This window comes from Hyalella azteca, unplaced genomic scaffold (genome assembly GCF_000764305.2).
Source record: "Hyalella azteca isolate HAZT.00-mixed unplaced genomic scaffold, Hazt_2.0.2 contig2705, whole genome shotgun sequence".
Classification (NCBI taxonomy): domain Eukaryota; kingdom Metazoa; phylum Arthropoda; class Malacostraca; order Amphipoda; family Hyalellidae; genus Hyalella; species Hyalella azteca.
Window position 1 is genome coordinate 175,251 of NW_025932970.1, and position 15,575 is coordinate 190,825.

Sequence of the window (15,575 nt, forward strand, 5' to 3'; positions counted from 1 at the left end):
TAGCATTTGCCTACACATCTGTTTAAGACTGGTAGCATTTGCCTACACATCTGTTTTAGACTGGTAGCATTTGCCTACACATCTGTATTACACTGCACGTGTGTAGACCGACACGCACTATAATATACAGCTGCACTACACAGCGATACGAGCTTCCTCAGGCTTCATACATCCTGCGGGCGCATAATCTCCGCCACACAGACACAGGCTGCAGAAAAAAACAACAGCTGCTGCTTTAGTGAAGAATCGTGAGGATAAATTCTATGCAACTAAGTCGGGAGAAAATTTACGTTGAAATTTTTCGTGTAGGTGCGAACAACGTACGTTTGAGACCCTGATTTTTCTGACAGTATTTATATTGTGTACACAGTACACTTTTGGTAAGTATTGCACCTCAGTAATGCCTGCGATCGCGGACAGCGCTTACATTCCATGCGGTTGAAGAGCACGCTTATATTCTTATAATATTAAGGTATAATAATAAAATAAAATACCAAGTTATAATAATAATATATATACTGAGGTGTAATAATAAGATAAAATACAAAGGTATAATAATAAAGTATGATACTATAAGGTATAATACTGAAGTATTACACCTTAGTACAGCACAACCATCGTTTATAATGATCAACGTCGATGTACTCATAAATCATGAAGATTTCGTGAGTTTCACTTCACTCGTCAAACTTTTTGCAGACACATTACTTTTTAACATTAAAAAACAAAAGCATTACAAAAGCAAAAAATAATTAGTAGTGCTATTCATATTGCTATGAGTGCTGCTCAAGTTTTGATGAGCGTTACTAATCTGAACATTACCTTTAATAATTAATTATATTACGTTTAAATAAAAAATGTGCGTTACTCCCGTTGTTATCAGTATTTCTTATGTTTCATGACCGCTGCTACTAGTACCGTTATTAGTGAACCTCCTGTTATTGGTGTTACACATGACCTGGTCACAGTAACACCAGCGAGGAACGGTCTTATGAAGGCTGACATTGCCAGTCAATTGTATACGTTAGTCCATCCAACATTTATATATAACACGCGTATTATCGAGACATATTATATATAATCTATCTATTTTCATATTAAAACACGCCTCTTATGGAGAAAAATTACTTATAATCTATCTATTTTAATGTAGAATTAGCAAAAGAATCCACTGTAAGAGATTAGTATAAAGGATATATAGATCTTATTACTTAGACATTCTCATTTAAACATGAATGAAATTATACGGAATTTTGTTCATCATATTATTCGTGATGCGCGATCAATTCTTGATCGAACATATGCCCGCATCAGGTGCAGCAAGAGCAGGTGTAAGCACCTGCTGCAGGTGTAAGCACCTGCTGCGAGGTAAGCACCTGCAGCAGGTGTAAGCACCTGCTGCAGGTGTAAGCACCTGCTGCAGGTGTAAGCACCTGCTGCAGGGTATCAACGATCAGGCTTCATGCTGACGTAAGATGGATTGAGAATAGCATTAAAAACACTTATGTTTAACTCACATAATTTATCTTTACATTTATCGGTGTGTTACAAATAAAATTTATTTCAACTAAATCTCATCTGAATGATATGATAAACGCTACACATGAATTCAAATCAAAATCAATATAATATCAATATATTATTCGTAATTGTACACAACGTACAATTACGTCTCCTACGTGCAAATTTCGTGCCATAAACAAAATTATGTTCACGTACCACAAATATTGCAGATCACAATCGGTTTGCCGCATTAACATCGCGAGAAATAAAATGGTCTCCGTTATTAACTACAACTGTTGGGCGTTTTATTCCAGACATTCGGTGACTATCTAGTAGTTCTTTTATAAGGAATAATAATATTTATAAACGGAACAATATTTATTATTATATATTATTATTTATTATAAATATTTATATTATATATTTTATATTTATATGGAACAATAATATAATAAGAAAGAATAGTATTTTTATACTACAGGATTCTTTTTTAAATAGAAACATGCTCAAAATTTTGAACAATTTACCTCCTATTATCAAATTCTTGGCATTTTCTTCAAATTTGGGTGATACTTGCAAATAATTTATAAACATGAATTTATGTGGCAATTTTACGTAGGTATTTATTAAATGCCACTAATTATTATAAGACCTGCGAATGAGATTTAAGATATCTCTGTTTCTCTCAGCGGTCTCTATGAACTGCAAAGCAAGGTTCTCAGTTCTTCAGTTAATTTGGGAGACAAATTCCAGGCAGCTGCGAGGAAATAATAAAGACGAGGAAATAAAGACGAGGAAATAATAAAGACGGGGAAATAAAGACGGGGAAATAAAGACGGGTTTATCACGTCAGGAAAACTGTCGCGTTGCAGGGTCCACATTTCTGGAAATCCCTCGATCCAAAAATCGCGCAGCTCAAGCGAACCGAGATATTCCCGATGAATTCGAGGTACTGCGTATTATAGTCACGATTGATAATTAATTGACACGTGGAGGGTATAAGCAAGAATAAATGTGATTAATGCACAAAACAAATCTCAATTACCCCTGAAACGTATTTCACTAAAGAAAACTAAAAAAAAATCTCTAAAACTACGACGCTTGCAAAGATTTTCTCAAAAATTTGTCACGAGCGTCGTGCCGATAAGAGAACGTCGTCAACAACGTGTACGAATTGTCGCTCAAATCTTGCCGACCATAAAAATAAATACTTAGACAACAGTTAAAGTTAGGAATGAATTAGACGCCAATATTCATCCCGAGATTTGTGATACGAGAGAAACGACTGGCCAAGGTTATTTTATGTGACTGGAAATTTTCAACATTGCAGTTATCTGAGAGCAACAGATGTTCCGCTGTGATGTACATGCAGCGTACAGGTGTTCTGTAGTGATAAAACGTTCAGCAGCTCTAAGTCATCTACATTATACAGCTGTTATGCAATGATCTACGAACAGCCGTACTGTAGTGATCTAAAACGATAAGATATCGCGTAGTAATGTACAACGATAGAAATGTACATAGGATCACATTTGATCCTATGTACATTTGTCCTTCGTACATGTCTTCAGCGATCTACAACAATAAGACATTCTCTAGTAATCTATAACGATCTGATATTCTGCAGCAGTAATGTCCAATTAATGATAAGACATTCTGCAGCAGTAATGTACAACCGTATGACATTCTGCACTCTGCAGTAATGTACAGCGATAAGACATTCTGCAGCAGTAATGTACAGCGATAAGACATTCTGCAGCAGTAATGTACAACAGTAATGTACAACGATATGACATTCTGCAGTAGTAATGTACAACGATCAGTTGTTCTAGAACATTTGCACCAGGGCCTATACTTTCAAAAAAAGTTAAGAGATCATAAGTTCATCAGCCAATCATTGACGGCCTTTCAAGCCAAATCCACCAATCATAGACAAGAAAATAGAGCGTAAGCACATACGTTCACTTAGCGAGTTTTGAAAGTATGGCCCCAGGACTGTGCGCGCTACAGCTGTTGCGCAGTGCAGCGCCGGGGGAGAGGTGGGAACATTGAAGCTGAAGTCATCAATTGCTGTACGCGCGTTATCGCTGCTGCAGAGTATCACGAGGAAGGAAGTATCGTCATAAAAAGGACGATATAAAGCCGTTATCATCGCTATCAGTTAACGGTTGCGATGAAACAGTTTACTGAAATAAAATCGTCACAGAAGATGCACAACGAAAAAGGTCGCTAATAATTCCGATTCTACTAGGACGATTCACGAAAATTTTCTCCCTAAAATCACTTTAATATACCTTAATTATGAATTCTCTAAATTGATCAGGTAATGAGAGAGATTATAGTATAAAGTTAATGAGGTATATAAAGGCACACAATACACTGGGTTTCTTCTCGCCGTAGAAAACTTATTTATCTTATTTTTAGCGCATTTTCTCATTTATGGAAAAAAATGCGCTATTGTGCTCGCCATGTCCGTCCGTCCGTCTGTCCGTCCGTGACTTCACGTTTTCGTCGACGAGAAAATGCGCTCTCTGTCACTCACTGCAGTGAGAACGGAGTTATATTTTTTATGTTTTTATCTTATTTTCGCTTACAGAACTGGGCGAATAATTGCCGTGGACTACGAATCACATCAATGTTCTTCATCACGATTATTAGCTCATTCTGGGAGCGAGCAACACCTAGTAGCTCTGACCTCAAGGGCTGTTTCAAACTTGGAACCAAATTGCCTATATAAAAAATTGTGTCAGAGTTTAATGAGTATTGAAAAATTGTCATGCAATAGAGAAAACATTTTTATTATGATTTTGAGATACGAAGGAGGAAAAAACGAAACTCGCATATATAATGATTATCGATACACTTACGTAGTACGTAATAACAGCACAGAAATGTATAACACGTTCGAAAATCTTCATGTTATATAATATTTTAATGAAAAAAAAGTTGCATCAATAAGATGCAAAACTCCCGTTGAAAAATCAATATGCAAGTTACGAGAAGATTAACGACATTTCAAGAGCCTAAACAATTTATGTGAATCTTCACAATACGATAACTGAACAATACGACTCGGGTATAAACAATGCTATAAAAATAGTGATTAATAGAAGCAAGTGGCCGGAATTGTGGCTGAGAATAGTGCAGAGACTTGACTGCCGCGACGCGGCCGTCTTAAAGCCGACCTTACCGGCCCTGCGCCGGCTCTTAAAGCTGATGGTGGTGATGATGGTAATGCAGGGGATGGTGGTGGTGATGATGATGATGGTGATGCAGGGGATGGTGATGGTGATGATTGTGATGCAGAGGCTGGTGCTGATGATGATGATGGTGATGCAGGGGCTGCTGCTACCGATGATGGTGATGCAGGGGCTGGTGCTGCCGATGATGGTGATGCAGGGGCTGGTGCTGATGATGATGATGGTGATGCAGGGGCTGCTGCTACCGATGATGGTGATAGGGGCTGGTGCTGCCGATGATGGTGATGCAGGGGCTGGTGGTGGTGATGGTGATGCAGGTGCTGATGATGATGGTGATGCAGGGGATGGTGATGATGGTGATGGTGATGCAGGGGCTGGTGCTGATGATGATGGTGATGCAGAGGCTGGTGCTGCCGATGATGGTGATGCAGGGGCTGGTGATGGTGATGCAGGGGCTGCTGCTACCGATGATGGTGATGCAGGGGCTGGTGATGATGGTGATGCAGGGGCTGCTGCTGCCGATGATGGTGATGCAGGGGCTGCTGCTGCCGATGATGGTGATGCAGGGGCTGCTGCTGCCGGTGATGGTGATGCAGGGATGATGATGATGATGGTGATGCAGGGATGATGATGATGGTGATGCAGGGGCTGGTGATGGTGCAGTGGATGTTGCAGCAGTCAGCATAGAAACAGACCCTGTCGCGTCAGACGTACACTTTATGTACGCTTATAACTTAGCACAGCTCTTAGGTGAGAACAAAATGCAGTTACTTGTTCAGACAATGACTGCAATAGTGATTCTATTTCTATTATTACAATGACTGCAAAATTTGGTAACCAGATAAAATATAACAACAAACACTTGCCCCATACATGCCTACTTCATTTAAGGGGACCGACCTAGCTAAAATTTGAAAATTTTGAGTTTTTCTGTTTCTTATCACATCTTAAAGGTTGTTTTCTTGCGCATCGAACGATATAAGTATCGTCCCTGTGCGTCGAAAAATGACTTTGTGACAGCTCCTCAAAGGGAGGTGGGTTTTAGGTCCCTTAACAAAACTCTACGAGGATAAATAACGCGCTGGTCACTCCACAAAGGAAGGCCTGGCATTAAGCAGCCAATCATGGCAGAAAAATTCATAGGAGCAAAATGTTCTTATTTTTACATTTTACGTATGTATGTGAAGTTTCATGATGATCGGATAATAACTGTAGAAGTTTCTCCGGAGCTAGGTCGGTCCCCTTAATGGAGCGCTTCATTATTTATGATGATAATGAAAGTCGTTGCAATTTGTTAGCTTATTCCTAAGTGAGCAAAGTCGACGGCTTCAGCATTAATCATGAAGTCATTAATCGATGCTTAATACTCAATCAAAATAATAGGTTTACATTGCTGTCTAACTTGATACACTTCTAACGCAGAAGCCCTGTGAATAAATAATAACATATTCGTATATGTACACTTCAACAAATTACTCAAGTGAGGTCTGATACAGCGCAAACTTACATCATTACCGGACGTAAGTTCTGATACTTCTGTTCTACATAATTACATAATTATGTAGAACATAATAATTAATTACATAATTCTTTTCTATATAATTACTTGACACGATTAAAGCAATAATTATGTAATTTCTTGGCATATATACTCGCAGAAACACATGTGCACATGACAAAGAGACCTGAATTAATGAAAAACAGAGACGATGGTGCGCGGAATAGGTAGAAAAATTAGCGAAGGAAGGAAAGCAAAGAACGGAAAGGAAAGACAGATGGAAAGTTCAAACAACGCGGGATGGAATCGACGTTTGTCTGCGGCCGGAGCAGCACGTGACAAACACCAAACAAATAAAAAATGCAGAAGAATAAGCTTTTTTTCGCGAAAACAATTCCTTGGCAAACATTGTAAACACGCCGCGTATAACTCCCGGCAAACTGTAGAGCTGCAAGTTGTGGCCAGCTAGGGAACTAGGGAAGGAGGACGAAAACTAGGGAAGGAGCAAAAGCACTAGGGAAGGAGGACAAGCACTAGGGAAGGAGGACAAAAACTAGAGAAGGAGGACGAAAACTAGGGAAGGAGGACAAGAACTAGGCAAGGAGGAAGAAAACTAGGGAAGGAGGACGAAAACTAGGGAAGGAGCACAAGCACTAGGGAAGGAGGACGAAAACTAGGGAAGGAGGACAAGCACTAGGGAAGGAGGACGAAAACTAGGGAAGGAGCACAAGCACTAGGGAAGGAGGACGAAAACTAGGGAAGGAGCACAAGCACTAGGGAAGGAGGACGAAAACTAGGGAAGGAGCACAAGCACTAGGGAAGGAGGACGAAAACTAGGGAAGGAGCACAAGCACTAGGGAAGGAGGACGAAAACTAGGGAAGGAGGACAAGCACTAGGGAAGGAGGACGAAAACTAGGGAAGGAGCACAAGCACTAGGGAAGGAGGACGAAAACTAGGGAAGGAGGACAAGCACTAGGGAAGGAGGACGAAAACTAGGGAAGGAGGACAAGCACGAGGGTAACTACGATGACAAGCACGAGGGTAACTACGATGACAAGCACGAGGGTAACTACCATGACAAGCACATGTACCACAAATGTGAGGTCATTGAACATAACTTATGCTCTCGCTTTGTATGCAAAAGAATGCGCCGCTAAACGAAACATTCAGGCGTCCGGACCAGAAAGGCTGACAATCAAAGTACTCGTTCAATTAATTCAGATATTAGGAACGATAATGCCTAGACACTTCGTACATTTATGCTCTCCGTGCGGCCAACGCTACACAGAATTATAAATAACTCTCATTCAATCGAAGTTAATTTTGCGTAGGAAATGTCACTCAAGTTCGCACGCACGCACGCGCCGCTAAATTTTGTTGATATTATTATTATTACTATTATAATATTATATTATATTATTATTAATATAATATTATGTTAATATTATATTAGCAATAATATATCAAGCATTGCAGGAGACGCTCTTGGTCGTCATCGCAACCTAGAATGTCGAGCGCTGATATGCCGCATGGCCGCCACTAAAAGAAGTGACCGAGGCTTTGTCCAAGCAACGATGCACTTTTTACCCTGTGTGGGCCACTCTCAACCAGTTTGCCTCCCAGAAAAAACGGCTTATCAGTGATACGCGTCGAAAGTGTGTCACTATTAGGACAAGATGAGTAGATAACCCACTCATTTTTGTTAGTGATGGCCGTTTATCGAACTGATAAGGACGGATTAGACGAGACCTGCAACGCCGGTGACCGAGTACGACTAAATTTATCTTATGCAGTGAACGATTACGACGATGATGAAGAGAAAAAGTAATTAGTAAAACTTTCACACAATAATGGACGTCATTGCTTTTGAGATCAACTGTGGCATTAATTTTTAGAGAAATTAGTTCTCGTTGTCGACCTTCAGGTTTAGTTTGAACGACTGCTAATTTCTTTAGATGTAGTCTTATACTAAGAAAATAATTTACATTATATTAAAAATTAATGTATAAACTAATGAGATTGTTGCCTTCGGGCAATTACCTTTGTTAGTTTTCAAATAAGCTAGGAAAGTAAAATAAACATTTCGGAGAGAAATCAATTATGAAATTACTGACATTCATGAATAGAATTGCCGGCACGTCAAGAACTTGTGATGGTGAGATGAGAATTCTGTATAGTGCAGAAGATAGTGCAGAAGATAGCGTGCAAGAGGGTGCGGAAGATAGTGCAGAAGATAGCACTATACGTAATTCAGTAAACGTAATTTAGAATTCAGCACCTGCATCTGTATCTATTTATACGTAATTCAGAAAGAAGATAGCACTAAACTATTTAATAGGTAAGGTCATAAGGTAAGGTAAGATAGTGCAGGAGATAGTGCTAAACGCTTTCATTTCTAGCGCAATTTTTTGCCTTTAAAACGAAATAATAAAGCGCGTCAATATTTCGTTGTTATGCAAGATGAGGTGACGGTTAGAGCAGCTTCTGAGAGCATCCTTTGATGCATATGCAGGAGGAAGACCTATATGGAGAATACCGGAACAACGACGCGTCAGACCGGAACAACGACGCGTCAGACCGGAACAACGGCGCGTCAGACCGGAACAACGACGCGTCAGACCGGAACAACGACGCGTCAGACCGGAACAACGACGCGTCAGACCGGAACAACGACGCGTCAGACCGGAAAAACGACGCGTCAGACCGGAACATCGACGCGTCAGACCGGAAAAACGACGCGTCAGACCGGAACAACGACGCGTCAGACCGGAACAACGACGCGTCAACAACGACGCGTCAGACCGGATCAACGACGCGTCTGACCGGAAAACGACGGAACTACCAGTCAGAACGGGATCATGACGCGCCAGACCGATGTCACGATAGACCGGACCGAAGCAACGATTCAATAAGTCGGGACCATGGAGGGCTTGACCGGGACCGTGAAGCACATCACACCTCCGGCACCAGACGAGTCCTAAGCGATGACGTCAGATCCGTGCAGCGATGACGTCATGCAGGGAGCTGCAGTCAATTATTTTAGAGCACAACAGAGAGCCACGCACATAACACCAGCAGCATCTGCACATACAACACCAGCACCATCTGCACATACAACACCAGCAGCATCTGCACATACAACACCAGCACCATCTGCACATACAACACCAGCAGCATCTGCACATACAACACCTGCAGCATCTGCACATAACACCTGCAGCATCTGCACATATGCAGCCGCGGCATATAATATAACAAAATCGTTAAGTGATTTAAGTTATTGCAAAATAAACACAAAAAAATTGTTTCCATGGACGTTGGGTTGACATCTCAAAACTTGACAAAAGAAATTGAAATCGGGCTTTCCTTCAATGTTGTTAGGACAAAAGCAGCGAGATTTGCAGTGGCGGCTCGTCGCTCTAAACCAAGAAGACAACAACACAGAGATTGTCTTAGAGCTGCCAAGAATCTTTCTCTCTGCTTTGTAGAAACATTCGTGATACTTTCTTTCACGGCCGTATGCTCTCAAACATGTCTTTGTGTGCGTATTTCTTCAGTGTAATCCGCGGCCGTATGCTCCCAAACTTGTCTTTGTGTGCGTATTTCTTTAGTATAATACGCTACTGCATGCTCCCAAACATGTCTTTGTGTGCGTATTTCTTCAGTATAATACACGGCCGTATGCTCCCAAACTTGTCTTTGTGTGCGTATTTCTTCAGTATAATACGCGGCCGTATGCTCCCAAACTTGTCTTTGTGTGCGTATTTCTTCAGTATAATACGCGGCCGTATGCTCCCAACTTGTCTTTGTGTGCGTATTTCTTCGGTATAATCAAGATCGAATAACAAAATTTCAATTTTGAGAATATCCCGCTAGGTCAAAATACTTTAAACATAAAATCATTCACAAATAAACTTGGGGATGTGGTTTATGTTGCCAACTCAATCCAGTCTTAGCACATTTTATCAAATGCGTTGCAACCAAGCCAATGCAGTTGAGTCGAGTCGTTCTCGACCTACATATAGTCATCCTTTTCGTAGTAACGCAACGACTGGCAAGTATTCTACCGGAGTCCCAGCTTTTGTTCATGAAGTTTGTGTCGTCCACAAACAGGGCTCAAGAAGTTGCATCAAGAGAACCAAACTTCGTGGGTGTTTGGTTAACAGAAAGTAAATAAGACAGCGATTCTAAGGCGTCAGGTAAAGAGCCAAGTGCTATTCGTGTGTCTCACGCAGCTATAAACTGCAGAACTGCAGGAAAATGTAACATTCGTAAACGATGCCCGGGAAATTCTTCCACGAATTTTTTTATTGAGGCGTCGTTTTAGCCAAACAATACGTCTTTAGCTTCTGCCATCGCAGTACAGCGGAGTGTTACACGCTAGATATGCAGTGTACTCACTGGTGTCATGAGTGTACTCAGTGTACTCATACATGACACGTGTGTATCCTTAGTATGTGTATCCTTGGCATGTGTATCCTTAGCATGTGTATCCTAAGTATGTGTATCCTCAGTATGTGTATCCTTAGTATGTGTATCCTTAGTATGTGTATCCTTAGTATGTGTATCCTTAGTATGTGTATCCTTAGTATGTGTATTATTATTATTATTATTATTATTCCACGAAGAGATTGTCGTGGCGTCTCGTTCAGATCGAACTTCGAGGGCACTTTACATCCCTGTAACGTGCCCTCGTGTGTATCCTTGGTATGTGTACCCTTAGTATGCGTTTAGGACACAGCAGTGCCACTCAACGCTGGATCGCCTCAGTATTCCAACGCCCTCAGCTGCGGCAGGCAAGTCGTCCTCATAACCAAGGCGCCAGTCTGTAATTACCGCGAACGTGCAACTGCCCTCAGTTGTACCAGCTGAAGATACACTGTACAGTACACTGCGTATGCGTCATTACAGTAGGACGGTGCGACACAATGCAGTTTACACAGCGTTTAGTTCCTTGCAGGGTGTGGGACAGGTGCAGGATGTTAATGACATCAACGAAGTAGGAACCACAGGCACGCTGGTGACAAGGAAGGTTGGCACCACAGGTGCGCTGGTGACAAAATTGAACAACAGAATACATCCCTGCGATCCTTCTGCTGTTTTTAGACGACCTTGACGTACTAGAAACATTATTTAAATAATTGAACAGGAGACAAAACAGTTCTTGCCACCGCCTCCTGCATGAGGATCGTTAACAGCGACCTTGATCGTTAACAGCGATCTTGATCGTTAACAGCGGCCTTGATCGTTAACAGCGACCTTGATCGTTAACAGCGGCCTTGATCGTTAACAGCGACCTTGATCGTTAACAGCGACCTTGATCGTTAACAGCGANATCATCATAGCCCCTAACCCTTACGATCATCATAGCCCCTAACCCTTCAGATCAACATAGCCCTGCAATCGTAGTTGCTCTAACAATCGTCATAACATCAAGGATAAACTTAATCCTCACGGCCAAAGTAGACTTGATAGTGAAAGAAGCACTGAAGTTCATCATAATTACGGTAATTACATAGATAATTATTTTCTGACAAACGCTGATTGTGCAGAGTCAGGGCTTGTAAAATTCCCTGCAAAGTCCGGCAGCTTTTTACAAACGCAAACAGGACAAAAACAGAATACGCTTCCCACTTGAATTCTGGACAAGAAAGAAAATAAACTGACCAATCCATGACATCGAAAATGGAAGTTATAATATAAGATAAGTACAAGATCACACATCAGTAGCTTAGTAGCCATTTGTGTCTACTAAGTAGTGCCTTTTTTGCACGCACATATTCGCATTCTTATGGTCTTAGTAAAAAAACTAAACAACTCGTGGAGACACGGGGAAAACCTGGTCAGATTATACACAATTTACGCGGAATTCATTGACGTCAACCGCAATTGAAATACCGAGCAGAGTATAAAATGTGATAATAATAATATAGCGGTTTCAGCGTTTATTAGGCCGTAGGCTTGTCGCTGATTCTTAACATTCTTAACATCGCAGAACAATGTTAATGCATCGCAATTGTTGCATCGCAGCTTGCATCGATACCGCAATTGTTGCATCGAGACCGCAATGCATCGCAGCTTGTTGCGGTCTCGTACACGCAACTCACTGCCCCAGTACTGCTATGCCTAACCGCCCGGATTCCTCCCCGATTCTGCCCAGATGGCGCACTGAGCTGGGATCGAACCCGCAGCTCTCTGCTCCGGTCTTGGTACTAACTTTAACACTCTAACCACTTTAACCCTGACCTTAAGTTATAGAGATGGCAATTAGAAGAACCGGCCAAGGCTCAGTTACATCGACTCGCTATCATCACACAATGTTTAGCGTTAGTAAACATGAATTACTTTGATGATATATTGTATATAATGTAAATGACCGATGCATTGTATAGACTATCATTTTCGGCTCTGATGGCAATATATTGCGTTACGAGATTACTTTACGTTATAATACTTAATTATAAGCTAAAGGAAGCTTATAATATACTTAATATATACTTAATACATTAGACAAATACTTAATATACTTAATACATTAGACAAATGAAAATTTTTTGCTTTTACCTACAATGTTTCGAACACTTAATTACAATTAGTCCTGCGGATAAAAATTACTATAGTACGAAGAAAACACAGCGTATACGGCCGTTTTTAGCGTATATTCTAGTGTAGATCCCTGCTTTTTTTCACGTAATATTTTTCAAATTAAATCACAATTTCTACCGTAAAATCTTGTTAAGATCAAAGTTTATTGCGTACCGTCTAATATGGATCACAAATTCTAGAGTAAACTATATCTTAGATCACAGTTTCTGGCTTAAAATATATTAAAGATCATTCTTGCTTAAAGGATGACCGTCAATATATAGAAACTAATCCACATTTTTTGCGTAAAAATAACTTTGCAGATAATGTACCTATAATTTTACAAAGGAATGAGAAGTAGAAATTACTAGCATTAATCTGAAAAGAAGAAATATACAGAGGTAATTTCGATAAATGATACACAAGAAATGCGTTTGTATATATAAAAGGAAGCCAGAAGTTTAATAATTTCCACACATTCAAAACATTTCAGTTCATGGAGAGCGGTTATTGAGTGTGATTATCAGAGTCCTCATGAACGAAATCTCGTAGTGAGTTATTAATTATCGGTTTTAAATGAATTGTAAACAAATTTCTCTGCTTCACCACAATTTGCAGGTAAATGTGGCAGAGCCTTGTAGAATTAGAGATGAATATTGCCAGAAGACAATTTTTGTACGGGTGGTCAAAATTGTTAACACTAGAGTTAGCTGTAGCGAAGTTTATGCTTGTATGATGATTTATTTTTACCCTATAATAATAAAAAGACGTCTAAAATTCATGGTAAATTTAACGGTGAATTATATATTTTAAATGTCGTTTAAATTTATGCATTTTTTAAAACTTTAGCACCAACTTAATGAAGTCAGCTATCACTCGCTCGAGATGCAAAACAATGTAGACAAAACCGCAAAGAAAAAATATTTCAGTAATATTCATGTACTGTTCTCTTCCTGTCATCATCGAAAATTAATTACTTTCATTTAATCTTACAGCATAAGATTAAAACGTAGATGTCTGAGTAGCCTACCTAATTCGTGCCACTGGCTTATTGCTTCTTCATTGTTAGTAACGATAAAAAAAAGACAAAAAAAGGTGGTTTAAAGAGATGATATTTTGTATGAGCAATGAAAATTTGTAGTTAATACGGATGAAGCATCAAAACACAAACTATTTCAATCTTGCAGCAAAATTAAGTGTATGGGCATACTGCCACACGACCGTACATCACTGAGCGCGCACCAGCATGGGTCAGCGTGAAATGAGTTCATCGTTGCTTCTTACCTCGTCCCATTTGACGAAGGTTTCCCCATCCTGTAGAGCTTGGGGCACGTGAATCGGCTTGAGCTGTAGCTTATGCACTCCGGGCTTTGCCCCTGCCATACTTATGAGGCAGGAGCAGCAGCCAAACGAACACTGCTTCACTAAATTTTAATATCAATGAGCACTGATAGTTGAGAAGGGGACGATCGGGCGGCACTGAGCAGCATATACACCATACACCTCACACCATCATGGCACCAGCCTTACTGCTGAGGCAAGGCAATGGCAAAGTTGCACTCGCCTAGTGTGAAGCTGCCTGACTGCCAGAGTGGCTGATTACTCCTGCGACTGGCGGAGTGGCTGACTTAGGACTTGCTCAACTGGCTGATTACTGCTCAGCTCAGCATGCAGACGGTGGTAATACTTCTTGTTCAGCTGGCTGATGACTCAAGGAGCTACTTAGTGAGTTGTCTTGTGAGCGTCAGTTCTGAAAAGATCTGGTCAAAAATCCAGTTCTTTGATATCCTGTGAACAAGTCACGATATGTACACTGGCTTATTTTCTTCAGTACCGACACAACTACAAAACCATAGGTATTGCTGAGTGGCACCAGTATTTGTCCTGACATTTCGATTTTGAGCTTCAAAGGCAACCAAGAAATATCCTCGAATCATCGGTGATTCATTGTCAACAGCATGGAACTTTCAATATTATTATTTAATAAAATAGTCTCAAGGTTTCCGAAGACGAGACTACCTACCAATAATGGAGTGTAATCAAATAAAATTATAGCAATTGGAATAACTAATCAAGGCAATCACACCCAATCACTTGTAGCAATGATACGAGAATCGGTATATGAGAATGCATTGTTTGACAAACAATCACATAATATAATAATAATATAGCGGTTTCAGCGTTTATTAGGCCGTAGGCCTGTCGCCGATTCTTAACATCGCAGAACATTCACAGCATTTCGCGGTCTTGAACTCGCAACGCACTGCTACAATTCTGCTATGCTTAACCGCCCGGCCTCCTTGCCGATTCTGACCAGAAACTGGCGCACAGAGCTGGGATCGAACCCACGCCTCTCTGCTCCAATCTTGGTACTCTGAACTGTAACCACTGTATATTTACTGTAACCACATGATATTTAATTATTCGTTTAACTGTTTTACTAGTTTTTTTATTGTGCTAAACCTCACATGAAAAAATGGTAATCTCTTTTTCTCGTACCATATAATCGAATTTTTTCAAATATGGCACTTCCTCAATTGAAATTATTTCGAAAAGGTTCCTCCCTAACCAACGGCTCTATTCTTTGTTCAATTCTTTATACTAAAAGCATCAATCTTATAACGACCGCAGCAGCAACACACACACGAAGCCTAAACTAATAGAAAAAAAAATAATAATATAAAATTCATGTATATTTCTCTACCGGTGAGTTATATTCAGGCTTCACATCAATACACGAATTTTACTACTCTGTCTCCACGGATCATGGAGATAATCTATCAATTCA

The 15,575-nt window shown here is 40.3% G+C and overlaps 1 protein-coding gene across 1 annotated transcript in view; it reads right to left on the minus strand.

Moving 5' to 3' along the window:
• LOC108679776 (1-phosphatidylinositol 4,5-bisphosphate phosphodiesterase classes I and II-like) overlaps positions 1-14,298 on the minus strand; it is a 71,588-nt gene extending 57,290 nt beyond the window's left edge. Inside the window, exon 1 of the mRNA XM_047885656.1 lies at positions 14,072-14,298. Coding sequence (XP_047741612.1) covers positions 14,072-14,170 — 99 coding nt within the window. The 5' untranslated portion in view covers positions 14,171-14,298. The remainder of the gene's footprint in view (positions 1-14,071) is intronic.
• Positions 14,299-15,575: the final 1,277 nt, after the last annotated feature.